At 50.0% G+C, this 22,500-nt stretch overlaps 1 protein-coding gene across 2 annotated transcripts in view; it reads right to left on the bottom strand.

Moving 5' to 3' along the window:
* LOC127000475 (cell adhesion molecule 4-like) overlaps nucleotides 1-22,500 on the bottom strand; it is a 127,047-nt gene that overhangs the window by 60,676 nt on the left and 43,871 nt on the right. For both annotated transcript variants that reach the window (XM_050864192.1, XM_050864191.1), the window contains exon 2: nucleotides 15,560-15,653. In XM_050864192.1, coding sequence (XP_050720149.1) covers nucleotides 15,560-15,635 — 76 coding nt within the window. In that variant the 5' untranslated portion in view covers nucleotides 15,636-15,653. The remainder of the gene's footprint in view (nucleotides 1-15,559; nucleotides 15,654-22,500) is intronic.

Below are 22,500 nucleotides of genomic sequence, written 5' to 3'. Positions count from 1 at the left end.
TTTCCTTTCTCTCCCTTCCCTTTCTTTCCTTGCCCTGCCTTGCCTTCCCCTCCCTTCCCTTCTCTTCCTTTCACTTTCCTTCCTTCCCTTTCTTTCTCGTGCCTCGCCTTGCCTTGCCTTTCCCTTCCCTTTCCTTTTCCTTTTCCGTTTCTATTATTTAACTTTTCCGTCTTTTTCTTAACGATCTCTGCCTCCTAGAACTCTCCTCGTCATGGGCTACTGTTTTTTGTTTAGTTCTCTTCTTCTTATCACAACCTTCCTTCCCTTCTCTTTTCTTCCTTTACCTTCCCTTCCTTTCTTTCTCTTTCAGCCTCTCCTCCCTTTCCTATTCTCTGTAACGTTTATTTGTTTCCTTGTTCTCTTTTTATCATCAAATTTCGTCTCTCTCTCTCTCTCTCTCTCTCTCTCTCTCTCTCTCTCTCTCTCTCTCTCTCTCTCTCTCTCTCTCTCTCTCTCTCTCTCTCTCTCTCTCTCTCTCTCTCTCTCTCTCTCTCTCTCTCTCTCTCTCTCTCTCTTTCAGCCTCTCCTTTCTTTCCTATTCTCTGTAACGCTTATTTGTTTCCTTGTTCTCTTTTTATCATCACGTTTCCTTCCTCCCATTTTCACAGCCTCTCTTCCCTTTCCTATTCTCTGTACGACTTATTTATTTGTTTTCTAATTTTCTCTTTACCACCACATTTCCTTTCTCTCTCAGCCGCTATTCCCTTCCCCATTCTCCGTAACAACTCAGTATTTCCAGAGCGCCACGGGATGTCACAATCAAGCGCAAAAACACGACAGGTACAAACACCGGAGGAAGCATGTGTTTGTTTGTTTTTGTCATGTATTTTGTCGATTGCAATAAAGAGCGAGGAAGGGATGGAGTGGGGAAGCAATTGAGGCGAGAGGATTTTAACAACAGAGGAAGAAATGAAACAGGATAAAGATCGCTTGAGGGAGGAAAAAGGAGAAAACGGAGAGAAATACTAATATGTGTGTGTGTGTGTGTGTGAGAGAGAGAGAGAGAGAGAGAGAGAGAGAGAGAGAGAGAGAGAGAGAGAGAGAGAGAGAGAGACAGACAGACAGACAGACAGACAGACAGACAGAGAGAGAGAGAGAGAGAGAGAGAGAGAGAGAGAGAGAGAGAGAGAGAGAGAGAGAGAGAGAGAGAGGAACAATAAACAACAATAATGACAACAATTGAAGGTTTATGAAGCCAGAAATGTCACACAAAAAGAGAGAGAGAGAGAGAGAGAGAGAGAGAGAGAGAGAGAGAGAGAGAGAGAGAGAGAGAGAGAGAGAGAGCAACAGTAAACAACTATAATGACAATAATTGAGAGTTTATGAAGTCACGAACGTCACACGGAATACCAACAAAAATCTAAAAGCAGCAACATTTCGACTCTTCTGAAAACGCCCGCACTGAATAAACGTGTCGAGGTCGTGGTAAAATGTGTATAAATGTGTCCTGCGTTGTCGTGCTGCACAGGCGCGGGGAACGGCAGACATTAAAGTGGAAAACACGATATATAGGTCGTCATTGTCAGACGCTTCCACCCCTCACGGCAACTACTTACAGAGGCCGAAATGGAGGTCAGTAGGGTTCTAATGAGTGTGTTTTTAGGTTCACGGCACAGAAGAAGGGTCAGACTACCAACAGGGCATATAACTACCCATGGAAATGCCCAGAACTCCTACGAAAGCCTTGTCAAATGCGTGTTTCTTAGGTTTATTGCACAGAAGAAGGGTCAGACTACCAACAGGGCATATAACTACCCATGGAAATGCCCAGAACTCCTACGAAAGCCTTGTCAAATGTGTGCTTCTTAGGTTCATTGCACAGAAGAAGGGTCAGACTACCAACAGGGTCATAACTACCCATGGAAATGCCCAGAACTCCTACGAAAGCCTTGTCAAATGTGTGTTTCTTAGGTTCATTGCACAGAAGAAGGGTCAGACTAACAGCAGGGCATATAACTACCCCTGGAAATGCCCTGAACTCCTACGAAAACCCAAATATGTGTGGTTGCTCGGGCGGCGAAATATTTAAGAATATGAGCCATGGCGGACCCTAGAGCAACCAGCCAGGCGGCCACACAGGAGCTGAAAACCCTTGAGAACGAGGCAACAAAGAGGACCCGAGTCTTGGACAACACACGCTTCCTGCTGCCGAGGGAGGGAGTGGAGGGCGCCGGGAGCCACGCATTGACTTGATCCCCGCCGGCAACGACTCACTTACTGGGGACCGAGGGGAAGAGGCCGGAGGGGTGGGGGGGGGGTGATGGAGGAGGCCAGGAGGGCAAGAGGAAGGAATGGAGGAAAGAGGAGAGAGAGATGGTGGAGGGGTCGAGGGAGGAAGGAAGGAAAGATGAGGGAGAGGAGGGCTGGAGGAAACACGGAGTAGGGTTAGCGCACACACACACACACACACACACACACACATCATTTCCTCAAGGGTCATATTTTTAAACATTTCGGCGCCCAAGCTCACACATTTGACAAAGCTTTCCAAGGAGTTTTCTGACCCGACTGATCTCCTTTTTGCCCTTCGGAAATAGTTGATGTGGAAATCGGAAACGTCTGAGAATGACAACCCAGAAAAATATGAAGAAAAAGAAAAAGTAAGATGAAGAAGAAGAACGTGATCGTGACGTGAATGTATGAAGTAATTGATGGTGGCTGCAGACGCTGTTTTTATTCACCTTCCCAATAAAGGTCGCTGAAATATCGGTCTGGGTCACGGCCATTTCCGACAATCAGAGAGAAAAAATCACCGCGTGTGTTTGACCCGAGACATAAATACACCGCGAAATATTGCCAAGTCCTGCCCCCAACCCCTGCCACGTAAAGGCTCGCCGCCACAACGACTCGTCTACCGTCTAAATCTTCAGCCCGTGGCGGCGCGGCCTGTCATTGTGCTCCTGTTTATCACATTTCCTTGGTCCATATTCTTAAACGCATCGGGTTCCCATTACGACTATTTTCTGAGGTCACAGAGAAGATTAACAGGGTTTTCATGGGTGATTTTCCCGTTCATGATGCAGAGGTCGTGTAAAACTATCACCAGCATCACAAAACAGTTCATGGAAAGCCCAGCAACTTCTGCGAGAGGCTTTTCAAACAGGGAACTGAGGCGCCGGTACGTTCAGTAATACGGGCTTTAGTTTTCCTTCACTTTTCCTCTTTGTTTTTTACGGAAGGAAGCACAACATTTTGAAAACCCTCCGGCAAGTTTCGGTCGTGAATCTGTTTCCATTATTTTCCCCAATCGGTTTAGTTCTTTATGGCCTCAGGTGTGCCTCGAGGGGCAGCGGGGCCGCACGCCCCCTCACCCCTACACACCTGTCAGGCCGAGCCGTCGCAGCCGCCTGGGTGCCCTTTCGTGCTCGCCGCCTCACAGGGGCGTCTCAACCCTCACAGTCATGCCTTACAACTCTAGGGATTGTTTTACAAGGTTTTTGTCTAATTATTATAGGTAATCAGCTGCCGTATATTATTTTAGTTTATCATAAGAATTTTATTTTTTCGTTGGTGGGTCAAGACTTTGTGTGAGTAATAAGTTGTGACGACCGCGCCATGTTACGTGGCCCGCCGCCCGCCGCCCGCTGTTTTGCTACTCCGTCACGCCGCCGCCGCAACCTCTCCTACGCCCAGTGGTCCCCCCAGCCTGCAACCGCCCACTCCGCAACCCCCCCCCGGGTTCTCTCCACCACACAACCCGCCGCTCCCGTCAGCCCCCCCCCCCATCCCCCTGTCTGTTCCTGCCGCGACCCTCAGCTCAGGGAAGTTCTTGATAAGAATAAAACTTATCCCACAGATCCCAAACCAAAACATTTACTTCGCCGGAGTTCCGGGGAGATTTAGCGCCGCTCCGCCCGGCCCACGACAGTCTGCCTTCTCAGGATAATATATATATATATATATATATATATATATATATATATATATATATATATATATATATATATATATATAATATATATATAAACCTCACCTTCTCTTCCTTACTGAAACACAGGTTTCTGAGGCTACTGACAGCAATCTCTCTGTTCCTCCTACTATCTCTATCCTAAATTTCAATCCAAAGCTGGATGTTGCGCCTACGTGCGCAACGACATCACTTGCTCTCGTGCCCACGACCTTGACTCTTCTGAATTTTCCACCATCTGGTTAAGACTTCACTGTCATTCTATTACTAAATACATCTGTGCTGTTTATCTCTCACCTAACTCTACCAACTATGTAAAATTCTTTGACTATTTGAATTCTAAAGTGGAGCACATCTTGACCCACTCTCCCTTCGCTGAAATCTCCATCCTAGGAGATTTCAATGTTCACCACCAGCTTTGGCTTTCATCCTCTTTCACTGACCATCCTGGTGAACAAGCCTACAACTTTGCTATCCTCAACGACCTACAGCAGTTGGTCCAGCACCCTACACGTATTCCTGACCGTCTTGGAGATCGGCCCAACATTCTAGACCTCTTCCTTACCTCAAACCCTTCTGCTTATTCTGTCAAACTGTTCTCTCCGTTGGGCTCCTCCGATCACAATCTTATTTCTGCATCCTGTCCTATCGCTCCTGTACACCCTCTGGACCCACCCAAGAGGCGATGCTTCTGGCATTTTGCTTCAGCTCGGTGGGACGACCTGAGGATGTACTTTTCCGATTTCCCGTGGAATGATTATTGCTTCCAGGATAGAGACCCCTCTGTGTGTGCTCAGCGCATCACAGAGGTGATTGTCTCTGGAATGGAGGCATACATTCCTCGTTCTTTCTCTACTCCTCACGCTAAAAAGCCTTGGTTTAATCACGCTTGTTCTCGTGCTGTCAATGATAGAGAGGTAGCTCACAAAAGATACCAGAGCCTTCAAACTAATGCTAATTATGAACTTTACATTTCTGCCCGAAATCGTGCCAAATCTATTCTCCGACTAACCAAAAATTCTTTCATTAATAGAAAATGTCAAAACCTTGCTTTCTCTAACTCTTCCCGTGACTTCTGGCATCTAGCCAAAAACATCTCCTCCAACTTCACTTCTTCATCTTTCCCTCCACTCCTCAGTCCTGACGGCAACACTGCCGTCTCATCTATCTCTAAGGCTGAACTCTTCTCTCCAACTTTTTCTAAAAACTCCACTCTGGACGATTCTGGGCATATTCCTCCTACTCATCCCCCCTCTGACTCCTTTATGCCTGTTATAAAGATTCTTCAAAATGATGTTTTCTATGCCCTCTCTGGCCTCAATCCTCAGAAGGCTTATGGACCTGATGGAGTGCCTCCTATTGTCCTTAAAAACTGTGCCTCCGTGTTGTCACCCTGCCTGGTCAAATTCTTTCGCCTCTGCCTGTCAACATCTACCTTTCCTTCTTGCTGGAAGTATGCCTTCATACAGCCTGTACCTAAGAAGGGTGACCGCTCCAATCCCTCAAACTACCGTCCTATTGCTTTACTTTCTTGTCTATCTAAAGCTTTTGAATCAATCCTTAACCGGAAGATTCAAAAGCACCTTTCCACTTCTGACCTTCTATCTGATCGCCAGTATGGGTTCCGCAAGGGGCGTTCTACTGGTGATCTCCTAGCCTTCTTAACTGACTCTTGGTCATCCTCTCTTAGCCGTTTCGGTGAAACTTTTGCTATTGCGCTGGACATATCAAAAGCTTTTGATAGGGTCTGGCACAAATCTTTGCTTTCTAAACTACCCTCCTACGGTTTCTATCCTTCTCTCTGTACCTTTATCTCCAGTTTCCTTTCTGACCTTTCTATTTCTGCCGTGGTAGACGGTCACTGTTCTTCCCTAAATCTATTAACAGTGGTGTCCCACAGGGTTCTGTCCTATCTCCCACTCTTTTTCTGTTGTTCATTGATGATCTTCTTTCCAAAACGAACTGTCCTATCCATTCCTACGCCGATGATTCCACTCTGCATTATTCAACTTCTTTAATAGAAGACCCACCCTTCAGGAACTTAACGACTCAAGGCTGGAGGCTGCAGAACGCTTAGCCTCTGACCTTACTATTATTTCCGATTGGGGCAAGAAGAACCTGGTGTCCTTCAACGCCTCAAAAACACAGTTTCTCCACCTATCCACTCGACACAATCTTCCAAACAACTATCTCCTATTCTTTGACAACACCCAGCTATCACCTTCCTCAACACTAAACATCCTCGGTCTATCCTTAACTCAAAATCTCAACTGGAAACTTCATATCTCATCTCTTACTAAATCAGCTTCCTCGAGGCTGGGCGTTCTGTACCGTCTCCGCCAGTTCTTCTCCCCTGCACAGTTGCTGTCCATATACAGGGGCCTTGTCCGCCCTCGTATGGAGTATGCATCTCATGTGGGGGCTCCACTCACAGCTCTTCTGGACAGAGTGGAGGCAAAGGCTCTTCGTCTCATCAGCTCTCCTCCTCATACTGATAGTCTTCTACCTCTTAAATTCCGCCGCAATGTTGCCTCTCTTTCTTTCTTCTATCGATATTTCCACGCTGACTGCTCTTCTGAACTTGCTAACTGCATGCCTCCCCCCCTCCCGCGGCCCCGCTGCACTCGACTTTCTACTCATCCTCATCCCTATACTGTCCAAACCCTTTATGCAAGAGTTAACCAGCATCTCCACTCTTTCATCCCTCACGCTGGTAAACTCTGGAACAATCTTCCTTCATCTGTATTTCCTCCTGCCTACGACTTGAACTCTTTCAAGAGGAGGGTATCAGGACACCTCTCCTACTGAAACTGACCTATCTTTCGGCCACCTCTTTGGATTCTTTTTAGGAGCAGCAGTAGCGGGCTTTTTTTTATTAATGTTTACTTTTTGTGCCCTTGAGCTGTCTCCTTGTAAAAAAAAAAAAAATATATATATATATATATATATATATATATATATATATATATATATATATATATATATATATATATATATATATATATATATATATATATAATATTGTGTGTGTGTGTGTGTGTGTGTGTGTGTGTGTGTGTATAAGAGTTTTTGGCGGCGGCGTGAGGTGACAAAGGTGGTCTAATCAGATGCCTCAGAGACTGGCCTCCGCGTCTTCCTCGTCCCCTTGCAGCGACCCGCCCCGTACCGCCCGTGCCGCCCCACCCGTCCTCCGAGGCGCGCCAGGGACACTGACGCAGCACTCCCTCGTGTGCTGCCCCGCTGCTGCTGCTGCCGCCGCCCCCGCCAAAGTGGCTTATTAAACTTTTATTCATACAGACAACGTCATATTTTACAGGCAACTTTATTAAAGACACAAGATGACGCATATTTTTCTTGCCTTTCGGTTTCCATCCAAACTCCATTTTTATTGCTCCTTGGCGAGATGGCGGGACGGTCTTGGCAGCACGGCGTCGCCCCCCTCCTCGCCCCCTTCAGCCTGACGCCCCCCTCCTCGCCCCCTGCCAGAACCTTCCTCTCCCTCCCTCCCTTCCTTTGTTTTCTCTTCTCCTCGGTCTTTTCTCTTTCCTCTCTCATTCTTCGTCCGTTAGAACATACATCATCCCCGCTCTCTCTCTCTCTCTCTCTCTCTCTCTCTCTCTCTCTCTCTCTCTCTCTCTCTCTCTCTCTCTCTCTCTCTCTCTCTCTCTCTCTCTCTCTCTCTCTCTCTCTCTCTCTCTCTCTCTCTCTCTCTCTCCTTTCTTTTTACTGTCATTTTCGTTCTTCTTCATTTTCTTTTCTTTTTCTTTTACTTTCATTTTCATTCGCTTCCTTTGTTTTTTTCTTTTTACTCAATTTTTTTCTATTTTTTCTTTATTCTCTCTGTGTCTTTTTATCTATCTATCTATCTCTCGAGCAGGCTTCTCCTTACCTACACACACACATAACCCACTCCCTTCGCCCTCCCTGCCTTCCCCGCAATCAAGTCATTTATATACATTGAGTGGGCGGAGGAACAGAAATAAAGCCAGTCACCGTCATGAAAAGAAGGGAGTTTTGGCCTACCTGCTCTACCTGGCTACACACACCACGTCTCTTTTATGCTCGATTCTCTCCCCAACCCATGCAGAGTTTTGTTGTCTGAATACACGTTACAAAAAGAGAGAGAGAGAGAAGGAAAGCTAAATCCTCCCTGAATTGTTGGTGTTGGTGAATATTTTTATAGCCTTGTTTTTATGCATACAGCTGGAAACAAAAGCTTACTGTAAATTTTCAAACGGCCGCCACGTGCTACTCTCAATGCGACGAGGGAATTTTAGACAATCTCCACGGCATTGTTTTCAGCCCCAGTGCCGTGCGGGGCGTCGCTTTGTACTGCCTCTCCCTCTCCCAGGAGCGAGTTTAGGTACAAGGGATGCATGGAACCACCCTTAGATGCCCTTTAGTCCGTGTTTTAACGTGTCGGCCCCTCAGTTCGCCTATTTGAAAAGCCTCTCGTGGAAGTTGCTGGGATTCTCTTGGGCTGTTTTGTGGTCGTAGTGATAGCTTGACACGACCTCCGCACCTTGAACGGGAAAAGTCACCCATGAAAACCCGATCAGTCATCTGTGTCCTTGGGAAATGGTAATAATGTTTGAAAAGCCTCTCGTGGAAGTTGCTGGGATTCTCTTGGGCTGATTTGCGGTCCTAGTGATGGCTTGACACGACCTCCGCACCTCGAACGGGAAAAGTCACCCATGAAAACCCGGTTAGTCTTCTCTGTAGCCTTGGGAAATGGTAATAATGTTTGGAAAGCCTCTCGTGGAAGTTGCTGGGATTCTCTTGGGCTGTTTTGTGATCGTAGTGATGGCTTGACACGACCGCTGCGCCTTGAACGGGTAAAGTAACCCATGAAAACCCGGTTACTCTTCTCTGTGGCCTTGGGAAATGGTAATAATGTTTGAAAAGCCTCTCCTGGAAGTTGCTGGGATTCTCTTGGGCTTTTTTGTGATCGTAGTGATAGCTTGACACGACCGCTGCGCCTTGAACGGGTAAAGTAACCCATGAAAACCCGGTTACTCTTCTCTGTGGCGTTGGGAAATAGTAATAAAGCGAGTTCGGTACGTTTAATAATATGATCCTTTGTCTGTCAGGTTCCCAAATTTACATCATTAAAAAGTGAGGAACCTAAAGACACGTGATATTTTAAGATAATTTAATTAATGTGCAAATACAGGAGTGTGTATATTTCGCGGCCCCAAAACGTACTGTGGCATTGGACTCCCAGAATACTCACTGAGGCCCGTATTCTCAGTTTCGGGGATTATATTCACATTGACAAGGCTTTCGTAGAGGTAGTGTCAGTGTTTCCAAGGGTAGTTCCGTGAGCCTAGTGATAGTTTGACGAGGCTTCTGCACCATGAACGTGAAAAGCACTCATGAGAACCCGACTTATCTCCTTCGTGGCCTTTGGAAATAGTTGTGAGAGAGAGAGAGAGAGAGAGAGAGAGAGAGAGAGAGAGAGAGAGAGAGAGAGAGAGAGAGAGAGAGAGAGAGAGAGAGAGAGAAGAGAAGAGAACAGGAGAAATGAAAAGAAAAAGGAGTAATGATTATGCAATAGTAAACAACAATAATCTCAATAATTGGAGATCTATAATAATACGGGCCTTATTAACCGGCGCTATAATAATACGGGCCTTATTAACCGGCGCTATAATAATACGGGCCTTATTAACCGGCGCTATAATAATACGGGCCTTATTAACCGGCGCTATAATAATACGGGCCTTATTAACCGGCGCTATAATAATACGGGCCTTATTAACCGGCGCTATAATAATACGGGCCTTATTAACCGGCGCTATAATAATACGGGCCTTATTAACCGGCGCTATAATAATACGGGCCTTATTAACCGGTGCTATAATAATACGGGCCTTATTAACCGGTGCTATAATAATACGGGCCTTATTAACCGGCGCTATAATAATACGGGCCTTATTAACCGGCGCTATAATAATACGGGCCTTATTAACCGGCGCTATAATAATACGGGCCTTAGTAACCGGCGCTATAATAATACGGGCCTTAGTAACCGGCGCTATAATAATACGGGCCTTATTAACCGGCGCTATAATAATACGGGCCTTAGTAACCGGCGCTATAATAATACGGGCCTTAGTAACCGGCGCTATAATAATACGGGCCTTATTAACCGGCGCTATAATAATACGGGCCTTATTAACCGGCGCTGGATCGAGGGAGGAGCGGACTTCTGCAGGAAACCCGGGAAAGCTAAATTGATTACTGGAACGTCACTGTCAGGTGTGTTGCCCGGGATATTGTTGTGTACTGTTTCAAACGATGCGACACGACAGACGGAGGCGAGGATCATGGCTTCGGGAACAGACAAAGGCGGAACACACTCTGATGACGCTTAAGGAAGATAGATGGGTCTGGGCAGGTCATATCACGCGTGGAACCTGTGGCGGATGGGGACAACCAGAGGAACAGTGGCGGCCCAGAAATTGTATACACGTCAGGGTCGACAGAGAACCAGGTCGAGAAATGACAGCTTAGACCGTTTGCCGAAGCTGGATGAAGCCCACTAACAACAGCGACAGAGGTGGAGGACACTGGGAAAGGCCTTCGTTTGCTGGAGATGACTATATATTATGATGATGCAAACCGCTAATACCAGTTTCATCGTTGGCTAAGAGAGTAGATGCCTATGACGCTTAAACCATGGTCGAAATTCTCACGCTTCCACCTCTCCCATCTTCTATTTTCAAAGCCCAAAAAGGTGTCTGATCGGGTCGTAATGAGTGTTCTTTTAGGTTCATGTACAGAAGAAAGGCCAGACTACCACAAGAGTCATATAACTACCTCTGGAAATGCCTACAACCTCTACGAAAGCCTAATCAAATGTGTTCGCGAGCTCCATCTACTAATTGCAAAGCCCGAAAAGGAGACTAATCGGGTCGTAATGAGTCTTCTTTTAGGTTCATGATACAGAAGAAAGGCCAAACTCCCACTAGAGTATGTAACTACCTCTGGAAATGCCTTCAACCTCTGCGAAAGCCTTACCAAATGTGTGTGTGTGTGTGTGTGTGTGTGTGTGTGTGTGTGTGTGTGTGTGTGTGTGCGCGCGCGCGTGTGTGTGTGTGTGTGTGTGTGTGTGTGTGTGTGTGTGTGTATAGCCGCGAAATGTTAAAGAATATGGGTGAGATCTTTTTGGCGTTGGCTCCCGCGGGTCCTTTCCTCCCCGCCGCTCTGTACCAACACGTATCTATTCCTCTCATATCTCAGCTACAGGTAACATATGAGAGGAAGCGACAGGTGTTAGGGAGGAAAGGACCCGCGGGAGCCAACACCAAAACGATCTATGTCCAATCTGGTTTCACTATATAACATACCTTCATTTCATCCCTTTTTTTAACAGTACGAGTCTGTTTACTGTTTGTCCAACGGCGCCGCGCCAGACACCAGTAATTTGGCTTCATGTAAACAGGTTTTGAATGTGACTAATTGCCTTACGCGCTGCAAACGATATGCAATCACTCTACCATGATATATTGCCATCAACTACTGGACCAGTGAGTAGTAATGCCAATTATTATACTCGTCACCACAGCAAAATTACGTGCAGCCTCACCTCCTCCTCCTCCTCCTCCTCCCTACTTCACCCCTGCCTCTTCTTTCTCCACCTCCCCAACTTTACCTCCCCCAACCACCACCTCCACTATAGGCCTACCAATTATACTCGTCACCAAATCAACATTCCCTTCATCCACACCTCCTCCTCCTCCTCCTCCTCCTCCTCCTCCTTCTCCTCCTTCCTTCTTCACCCCTGCCTCTTCTTTCTCCACCTCCCCAACTTTACCTCCCCCAACCACCAGCTCCACTATAGGCCTACCAATTATACTCGTCACCACATCAACATTCCCTGCATCCACACCTCCTCCTCCTCCTCCTCCTCCTCCTCCTCCTCCTTCTCCTCCTCCCTTCTTCACCCCTGCCTCTTCTTTCTCCACCTCCCCAACTTTACCTCCCCCAACCACCAGCTCCACTATAGGCCTACCAATTATACTCGTCACCACATCAACATTCCCTGCATCCACACCTCCTCCTCCTCCTCCTCCTCCTCCTCCCTACCTCTGTTTACTCCACCTCCTCCACCACCTCCCCCCTCCCCTCCACCTCCTCCCTCGCTCCCTCTGTCCTCTACCTCTTTATCACCTTACTTCCATCACCACCTCCGTTCCCTCTACCTCTCCACCTCCACTCCCTCCAACACCATTATCACCTCCACTCCTTCCATCTCTCCACCTCCACTCTCCCTCCAACACCATCATCACCTCCAGTTCCTCCTCCTCCCTCTTCATTCACGCCCCCCCCTCTTCACCCCCCCACCCCCTCTTCACAGCCTGACGTTCCCATTAGCATAATACTATGTTTCATGTTATTCACCTTTGCATTTCATAAATTGAGTAACACGTTTTATTTTTAATACGATGCAGTATTATTGGAGTTGATTATTTGAATTTGTAGTCGATGCAACGCGACATGAAAAGGTAATTGAGACCAGTTTTTAGTTTTTTTTTATTAATTTGCTTCCGTGCGCACGAATATTAATGTGTACCCGCCTGCACGTGTTTGCTCCGCCTGCACACTTTGCTTCTCTTATTTGATTTACACTCTGCGTGAGTTCATTTCCGTGACGTGCCGAGCATACACTCGCGCCCCGCTGTAACATTGCACCTACACAGCACGGAGCGGCACATGAAAGCTGCTCCACGGGTCCTTTATTGTGTCTGCCGGGCAGGGAGCGGCGTATGACGCGGCGCGTTAATTCCGCTTACATTATTGCGGCGTTCACCTGGGGATGGCGCTAATGCCTTCAGTCTTCTTTGACGGGACGTGTTGCCGCGGCGTGCGACACATTCTTCCCGCTGCTTTTACACTTTTGTTTCCATGACTCTCCGGTCAGAAAGAAAACTAAGAGATTCGTGTGAGTGTCATGGTTCGCGGCCTCATGGACGGCGCCTTACCTGGCTGCCCGCCCTGCCCTGCCCCGCCCCGCCCCGCCTCGCCCCGCCCCGTGGGAGCCTTGTTCTCGCGGGATGGGTGGCGGGGATGGGGGGGGGCTCCCGCTGGCCTCACTCTCGCTGATGAAGATAATGGAGGGAGGATGTTTTCATACAGATCAGCTACACCCGACCATCTATTCAAAACGCCTCGCGGAGGTCACGCCCCCCGCGGAGTTGTGTGTGTGTGTGTGTGTCAGTCGTGGCGCCCCGCCGCCCCAGGGCTGTGGCGATCGAGGCTCCGCGCACCACCGCCGCAGGGTTGTGGCGGTTCACCAGACAGCCTCGTGCCGTGGCACCGTCAGGTTAATGAACTGTTTCTGGAATTTTATCAGGGAGTGAATTTAGCGACAAGATAATCATCCTCTTTGGTGTGATGAATTCCCGTGTCGCTGACATCCTCGCCGCGCTGCACGCCACGGCGGGGCTCAGCGCCGCGGCCAGAGTGATAAACAACGCGGGGCAGTCACTTAAGGCCCCCCAGCGCACCCTTCTGCAGGAGCACGTCCACCACACGAGGCAGGGCCGCGGCGGGGCGACAAACGGCGCGGCGTGTGGTCACGGCCGCCGCGCCCCCTCCCCCGGGCGGGCGGCCAGTATACTCGTGGGTGCCCCGGGAAGGGAGAACAAGCACGGTAACAAAAGGACTATATAAATAAAGGGGAAAGACAAACACTGTAAATATGGAGCACTAAAGTTAAAACAAAAGAGAGCCAGCCATTGAAAAAGCGCCTGTATGTTCGGCCGCCGTCCGCGGAGGGGAGAGGCTGCCCTGTGGCTCCCTCAAACGGGGTTGTCGGCCCTACCATCGGGGTCCGTGGCACCGTTCTGTGGCATCTAGGCCGTTGTGGGCTGCTCTGACACGCCAGGATTCTCTTAATATTTTTTACCCAAAGAATCGATACCATTACATAAGGAGCGGACACAGCCAACTGGTGACAGCCAAAGAGGCTTTGATCCGGACATCTACGGTGGCCGCGACGTACTGCTGATGCCGCCGTAAATCTGGCCAGCCAATTTTTCTCCAAAGTTTTGATGGCGGCAGTGCGGCGGCTGAGGCGCGACGGGAGGAGATGACAGCCTGACACCACCGCCGGCCGGGGAAGAGTTATGAAAGCGACACCTCCCGAGGGACGCGCGCCCGGGAAGCTGACGCGGCGGAGAGGTGCGAAAAAATGGTGTCAGAACGCTCGCCTGCGAAGGAATGACGGCGGATGATGATGTGTGTGGCGGTGAGGGTGTGAGCCTAGTAGGTGAGGGTGGGCGAGCCGGGCTACTGCTCGCTGCTCTCACTCAGCCTCTACAGAAGGGCCAGCAGGGAGGAGCTGGTGTGATGGAGTGACTGGCTCGGGAGCGTCATTAGCCCTGTTGTTAACCGTTTTTAGTGTTATTTTTAAGGTGGTTCGTGTTAAATGTTTGTTTAAGGCGCGAACTGTTATCTCACTCGTTACAGGGCCGGTGTTACCGTTGCCTGCTTCACAGGTTCATTGTAGTAGGTGAGATAACACAATAGCCTTTAGTTAATTTAAGTGAGGTAGATGATGTGTGGCCGAGCGGAAGCCGTTAAGTTCACTTTAGTTCACTTAGTTCACTCTCTCTCTCTCTCTCTGGGACATTAAAAGGTGTGTGGTTTTTAGTACAAAAGCAAGCCACCCCCAACGCGGAGCGGAGGAGCTCCGCCCACTACCCGTCGGCTTCTCCGCTGGTAGCTCGGGCGAATGGTATGTATGTGCGTTGCTTCTTCACCGGAAGTGTTGATCTTCCGGAGGCTGAGTCGCCGAAACTGCTCTGCTTGGGGTGGGTGGGTGAAGGGGGGTGCGAGAGGCTTATCGGTGTTCTGCCTTAACTTATTCAAGAGATCTGACGTCACGTTGCACCTTTTCCCGAGTATACCAGCGCATGGCTGAGGAGCGCCAGGGACAGGGAGGGCGGAAGTGGCGTGGTGGGCAGGCCTCTTGGTGGTGCAGTCAGAACTCGTCATAATTATGATTTGCTATTACTAGTACACTGCAGGACAAAGACCTTTCCCAGTGTCTTCCATCTCTGTCCGATGTTTGAATACTCCATCCTGGTCCTGCGTGTTAAAATTTTAGTTTCACATTTCCATCTGATTCTCAGTTCGTCCTGACAGCTACAATGTCTGGGTTGTTTCCACGTTGTAGCCATCATTATTTTGCTACAAAAGAGGGAAGGGGATGCTTAAGATGCGAGACACCCGGCGGCAAGAGACTAACTAGACTGTGAGCTTTATCGAGTGAGGAATCCCTTGGAGGGCAGCGACTGAGTGTACGGGGATGAGACGCTTCTTTCTTGTCGGCAGCGTTGAGTGGTGGATTTGACGTGGCTGGAGGGGGGGGGGGGGTCGAGGAGCAGGGAGGGATGAATGGCAAAGGAGGGAAGAGTGCACCCGTAATGGTTATTCTTACCTTGTTAGTCTTACCTGGTGAGGCCGCCACCGGCCGGGGTTCCGTTGACAAGAACTGAACGGGAAGGTGTTGGCGGGAAGCAGGGAGTCAAACACGCCAGTCAGGCACATGGACAGAAAGGTCAATTTTATAATTGTGTTTTTATGACTGATTACTTCTGACTGGCACTGGGGCTGCGCCTCCAGCAGCAGGGACACACCCACCTGAGGGCCGCAGTAACAGCAGCAGCAGCAGCAGCAGGGGCGGCAGCAGTGGGTGAAGTCGCGGCTGCCAGGGCATGGTGGCCGCCGCTGCTCCCTGCAACACAGAGGTGGGCGTGAGTGAGGAAGATGGGGAACACTTTCAGTTTTGCGTTGCCGTTCAGAGCAATTTCCCGATTGCGCCACAAGGTGCCAAAGCGATTGCATCCGAGTTTCAGAGATTTGGTAAGTGAGAAAGTTTGGCCATTAAGTGTATGTACGTCTGTAAGTATGGTCCATGGGCCCGGAGATTAAAGCGGGAGTGCCTTCGCTTCACCCTCCGCCGCTCTATAACATGAGGAGACACAAGTCCGCGGCTCGGCCAGACTGTCCGTGGGGTGGACGACCAACACGACCGCCAACTCGACGGCGAAGCAGAAACTGTGGTCGTGAATTGTTCGATTGACGACCCGTGGACGTCGCGCGGCCAGAGGAACTAATGGGAAAGAAAGAAAGAAAAAAATGTTTTGCTAAAACCTTGCAGCTGACCAGCCGTGTGGTGAACGGAGTTATTGAGTGAGTGAGTGAGTGAGCAACACTTACTTTACCTCGTGCTTATAAAGTATTAATTGCTCGGTTGCATCACCCGTAACCTTTTTCCCTGCCTGTATATGCAGGGATGAAAGTTCATACAAAAACGGGTTGTATTGACAGCAATGGAATCTGAATGAAGTTGCACGCGGCCATCAGCGGTCACTGTGTGTATATATAGAGCAAAACAATGTTAGGACGGCACTTGTCCCGTGGCCCATCCACCTCACACGCGACCATGTAATGGGAGCCGCCTCGTTCCGGCCCCGTGGATGAAGTGACGGTCACGCATCCACCCGCACCTCACGCCACACTAAGCCGCACCACACCATGCCACAACTCACCCTGCCACACCCCATCACGACCAGGCCACTGCACACCACATCACACCACACAGAGGGGGTGAATCAGAGGGCATGCAGGTCATACCACACCTCACGCCACACCACACCACACCACACCTTATCACAGGGAGGAGGTGCACTACAGACCCACACCATACATCACCTCGCGCCGCCACACCTCACCACAAACAGTTCACACCACACCCTGACACACCGCACCACGGGTGACCTCTCACGCCGCACACCATGCACACATCCCCCGGCGTACCACGAGGGCACAATATAAGGCGTCCCGTACAGCTGTGGCACAATTCCCATCAAAATGCCGTGTGAGCGCTCCAATTTTGCAATAACGTTTAATACAAGCAAAGAGCCCTTTAAAAATATTGAAGCAATAAAATAAAATTTGTCTGAATAATTTTATGAACGGTTACTGCGGAAACTTCTGGCCCGTGACGCGACCTTTTACGGCGATGATATAAAAGTGTGATGAGCAAATAATTCAGTACACACACACACACACACACACACACACACACACACACACACACACACACACAAGGGATAGAGTCCTTCCCCGCCAGCCGCGTCCGTCAGGTGTCCGCTGACTGAATGATGGAATGAGTGACAGCGTTGAGGGCGTGTTTGCGGTGCTGTCAGATGCTTCAGAGGCTGCCGGAGCTGACAGTCCCCTTTACAGCATGTCAGCCAGCACGCGGCAGCCTGTTACGGCCTCGGAAAACCTCATTCAGCCGATCGATCAATTAGTAATGAAATCAGTCACTCAGTCATTCAGTCATTCACTCAGTCAGTCAATGAAGCAGAAAGTCTTGTCTGATCACGTGACTAGCATCCTACTCGTACCAGACGCGTCAGTTAGTCCAGTGGAGCAGCTTATTTACCGTTATCGTGATAGATATTGTCTGCATTCTTTCTTGCCCCAGATAAAATGAGTCGTGTCTTCATCTTTAAGAGCAGCAGCAGCAGCAGCCTGTACCCTTCATCCCTTCCCCGCCGAGCCCTCACACTTCCTCCACTCGGCACCTCTCACCCCTCTCCCCTCCCTCTCGCCTGCCTCTTCAATCCTCACCCCTCGCTCTTCACCCCTTTTCCCGTTGGCCTGCGCCCCTCACCCCTCACCTCACTTCCTCTCCTTGCCGCCCTTCGCCCCCTCGTGACCTCGGCGTGAGTCATGCACCGCCACTCAGAATGCAGCCCCGTCGCGTATAATACCTCACTTTTTCCATAGCTCATGACGGCCGTTTCCAGCCGGCACCCACACCTGCATTAAGTCTAATGGATGGCGGCCCGCCACTCCACACACATCAAGGAGGCGGCGGAGCCTCTCCCCTCTCATGATACCAGGAATTTATTGTGGCACTGCGCGCCCGCTCTTGCATGGCACCCCGATGCACCGCCCTGCCACTCGTGTTCTCCAGTTGGTGAACACACACGGTGAGGCTGAATACCTGACGCACACACCGAATTAAGCAACATTACCGTCAGGGCGGTAAAAACTGTTAGACTGTTAGACCAGGAGCTTGTAGTCAGGCCGGAGTAAGAGGCGTCCTGCCAGCTTGTGCCATGGTAGCGAGGGTAGTATTACCGAGGAAAAGACTTTGGTAGCACTGCCGGGTGTTAAGCGAGTTGTGCACCAGGCCGTGGAGGAAGTTGACATGAAATCCAGTTCGAAAAGTAGATTGTGTCAGTGTCGGCACGCGGGGTCTGGCTGAAGCGAGTAGCACAGCACAGTTTTGGGGGAATGGCACCGCGGCACAAACCAGTTTGCAGCTTCACGGCGGGTGAACCCAAGCTGCACATTTCATACCCATGCACGGCTGTGCCTGGCAGGGGGGCGGCCTCGGCGAGGCCACTTGCGGCGGCGGTCCGGGAGACGAGGGCGAGAATGGGGTGCTGAGAGAGAGAGAGAGAGAGAGAGAGAGAGAGAGAGAGAGAGAGAGAGAGAGAGAGAGAGAGAGAGAGAGAGAGAGAGAGAGAGCAGCAAGCTTCCCCTATGTGGTTCCCGCAGCATAATTCATGAGGATCACCTGTGCTGACGTGTCGTCCGTGCCGTTCTTCCCCGCGACCATGGCACCGTTGACAGCCGGCGGCGCCCCGCACACACAGGCGTGAGTGTCCACTGGAGGTGCTTCCATCGCGAGGGACACTGCTAACTTCCACTAGAACGTCTTAATGCAAGAGTTAACCAAAATCTTTATTTTTTTCATCTTTTCACTGGTAGAGTCAGAAACAGATTTCCTTCCCATGTATTTTTCTATTTCTCTGACAAATCCTCAAGTGGGGAGTACGAAGACACCGTTCCAAACAAATCTGGTAACTTTTTGGCATCTCTTTCTATACTCTTTGAGGGCAGCGTGCTGTTTCTTTTTTTCTTTTTCTCCCCTGGCTGGCCTGGCTCTTGTGTAGCAGTAAAAAATGGCAAGGCTGCAGCGGTCGTCCCCTCGCCACCCCATCGCGGCCCATCCGTGCTTCCTGCAGTCACGGCCCCGCCTGCCCACGCCCTCCCCGCCCCCCCAACCTGTAGCTTCATTATGCAAAACACGCGTCGGCAGCCAAAATTCAACACCCAAACCCGACTTTTAGCCGCGCGTTACTGCCGTGTTCGTCGAGTCTCATTTTCCGGCCTCATTATTTTCCTTCCTTCTTGGCCTCCGGCGGCGGCGGTGTTGGGTGTCCAGCGGCGGCCACTGCGTGGTGGCGGCGTGTGGCGGCGCGTAGCGGCGTGTGTCGGGGGCGGGGAGGACGCAGCGCGGGGAAGGTGGATCGCGGTGATCGTTAATGATGAGGGGAGGCATATCAAGGGCTACAGCCGGCACACACACACACACACACACACACACACACACACACACACACACACACACACACACACACACACACACACACACACACACACACACACACCATGCTGCTCCTGCCAAGTTTTAACAAGCGTCGTCTAAAGGAAGTATCAAATATAGGCTTCGAAAAATCTTTATACTTTCCTCTTGAAATCATTTGGGTCATAGGAAGGAATACAGACAGTTGCTTCAGAGTGTACAGAGGTGAAAGGGGTGAGAGATTGAAAATACAGGTTAACTCTTGCATTAGTGGGCTTGGCAGTCTTGTGCAAAGAGGTCGCGGGAAGGTTGGAGCCGTACAGATGAAAAAAGAAGCATAAAAAGAACAAGAACTTTCCAGGAGAGCAAAATAGCGGTGGACTTTGAGGGCTATATTCTTAAACATTTCGACCCCCAAACACACACATTTGACAAGGCTTTCGCAGGAGTTTTGGGCATTTCCAGAGGTACTTTTATGACCCTGGTGGTAGTTTGACCCTTCATCTGCACCACAAACGTAAATAAACACTCAAGAAATTAAGATTAATCTCCTTTTCGGCCTTTGGAAATAGCTGAGGTGAGAAGTGGAAGCGTCTGAGAACACTGAGAGCCTGAAAACAATCATTCCACGGAGTGTTGATGAGGTGCATGGCCTTGAACCCTAGCCAGACCTTAGAGGGGGTTGAAAATATTATGAAGAATCTTTTATACAAGGAGCACGGTGATAAAGTCAGGGATACGAGTGAAAGGAATGTGCCTTGAATCCTGCAGTGTTAGCCTGAGATGGAGCCGTAAATGGAGGCGCCGCACGGAGGAGAACGATCAATTATTCATGTTCGATCCGACACAGGGAAAGGAGAAAATGTTGGAAAATGTCAGGGTAGGGCTGAGACGCGGAAGATGGGTCGGTATTCTCAGACGCTTCCGCCTCTCACATCAAGTATTTCCAGAGGCCGAAAAGGGGATCAATCGGGTCCTCATGAGTGTTTTTTTAGGCTCATGGTGCAGAATAAGGGCCAAACTACCACCAGGGTCATGAAACTACCCCTGAGAATGCCCCAAACTCTTACGAAAGCCGTGTCCAATAGGTGGTCGTTGGAGTCGAAATGTTTAAGAATATGTCCCATGATCCTTAATAAAAACTCGACTTCCACCTCTCTCTGTGTGGGTGGTGTGCTGTCCTTCCCTCTCCCCGCCTGGTTCTTTGTTTGCCCTGACTTCTACACTGTCTGGGTTGTCGATCTGTCTCTTTGGCTATGCAGCGCTTGTCAGCTCAACGGCTATGACTTGTTCTAGCTCATTTTTTCTTCTTCATCGTCTGAAAAAAGTCTTCAACCCTTGTCTGTTCCTTACCCCATGATGCTAGTTGGCTCCCCAGCATTTTTCTCTACCTTTATCTTTTCGGACAGTTTTTTCCTTTAAGTGTTTTGCGAGGCGCCAATCTTCTGAGGCTCGTGTCAGGAAAACAAGAAAAACGTTGCCAACAAAAATTCATCCCGAAACACGAACGTCGGGGCTGCGAGGAAGCATTTCATTATGGACTTTCTTGCCCTCTCGAACACTTATTTGTAAGGCTTTGTTTCCAGTCAAACACCGTCCTATAACGAGGACCAGTCCAATGTTTATTAATACACATCGTCACCGTAACGCGAGGGAAGGCAGGGCGCTGGGGGCAATGTTCAGTAATACCAGGGGAAGGCAGGGCGCTGGGGACAATGTTTAGTAATACCAGGGGAAGGCAGGGCGCTGGGGGCAATGTTAGTAATACCAGGGGAAGGCAGGGTGCTGGGGGCAATGTTTAGTAATACCAGGGGAAGGCAGGGCGCTGGGGGCAGTGTTTAGTAATACCAGGGGAAGGCAGGGCGCTGGGGACAATGTTCAGTAATACCAGGGGAAGGCAGGGCGCTGGGGGCAGTGCTTAGTAATGCACATCGTCCCCGAAGCGCCAGGCAATGCAGGGCGCTGGGGGCAATGATTAGTAATACCAGGGGAAGGCAGGGCGCTGGGGGCAATGATTAGTAATACCAGGGAAAGCAGGGCGCTGTTTAGTAATGCACATCGTCCCCGAAGCGCCAGGCAATGCAGGGTGCTGGCGGCAATATTTAGTAGAGCGCCTTCATCTCCGCGACCCGAGGCGATACGCTGCAGGTGAAACTATTTGTGGAAATTGTTGGGTGGCTGCGGGGACGCCACTGACAGGTCGTTGCTCTTGTCCTTCGTCGACGGAGCGACTTCAAATATAGTGCTCAGTGGCCTTGATGGCGGCGGCCCTTTGAGGCGTGCAGGAGGTTAGCCGCGGCGTGCCGGGCAAAGGACGAGTCCCGCCGGGCCTCACACCTCTTCCCGCCCCGCCGAGGCCCATGACTCCATTCTCGTCTTACCTCTCACCCTCATTCCTTTTCCTGCCTCCTCCTCCCAACCTGCATGGCCCCTCCTGCACACCTCATCCCCCTCAGCCCCTGCAAGGCGCCCCTTACACATACTATCGCACTCGCATTCACTTCCCCGCAGGCCCCGCCAGCTCACAAGCCCAGCATGACTCACGCCTCTTGTCTGCCCAGACGAGCTACAAACCCCTCTGCACCTTCTCCTCTTCCAACTTTCTCTTTTTCTAAGCTCCCCCAATCCTGCAGACCCTCCAACCCCCTCCCTGATGAGTCCCAGCATGCCTCGCTCCTTATCCCCCTTCACCTCATTCTCCCCCCTTTCTCTTTTCCAAGCTCCCCCCAACCTCTCCTTGATGAGTCCCAGCTTGCCTCATTCCTCTCCTCATCCTCTTACACCTCATCCTCTCCCACCCACTCTCTTTTCCAAGCCACCCCCTCCTGCAGACACACACTGTGGGTCATATTTTTAAACTTTTATGCGTACTAGGTCACGTATTTGGCAAGGATTTCGTAGGAGTTTGGTGCGTTTCCAGATGTAGTTTTTTGACCGTGGTGGTAGTCTGATCGTTCTTCTGTACCATGAACCTACAGAAACCGAACATTGGAACCCGATTCGTCACCTTTTCGGCCTGTGGAAATAGTTGATGTGAGAGTTGGAAGCGTCTAAGAATACCGACCACTGTCCTAACCCCAACACACCTCACACCTCTCCTAAACCTCCACCTCTTCCTTCCACCTTTCTCTTTTCCAAGCTCCCCCAATCCCCTCCCAGCATCTCTCGCACCCCCCCAGCCCAAGGGAGA

The sequence above is a fragment of the Eriocheir sinensis genome, chromosome 19 (genome assembly GCF_024679095.1).
Source record: "Eriocheir sinensis breed Jianghai 21 chromosome 19, ASM2467909v1, whole genome shotgun sequence".
NCBI lineage: Eukaryota > Metazoa > Arthropoda > Malacostraca > Decapoda > Varunidae > Eriocheir > Eriocheir sinensis.
This window is presented reverse-complemented; position numbering and strand designations above follow the sequence as displayed.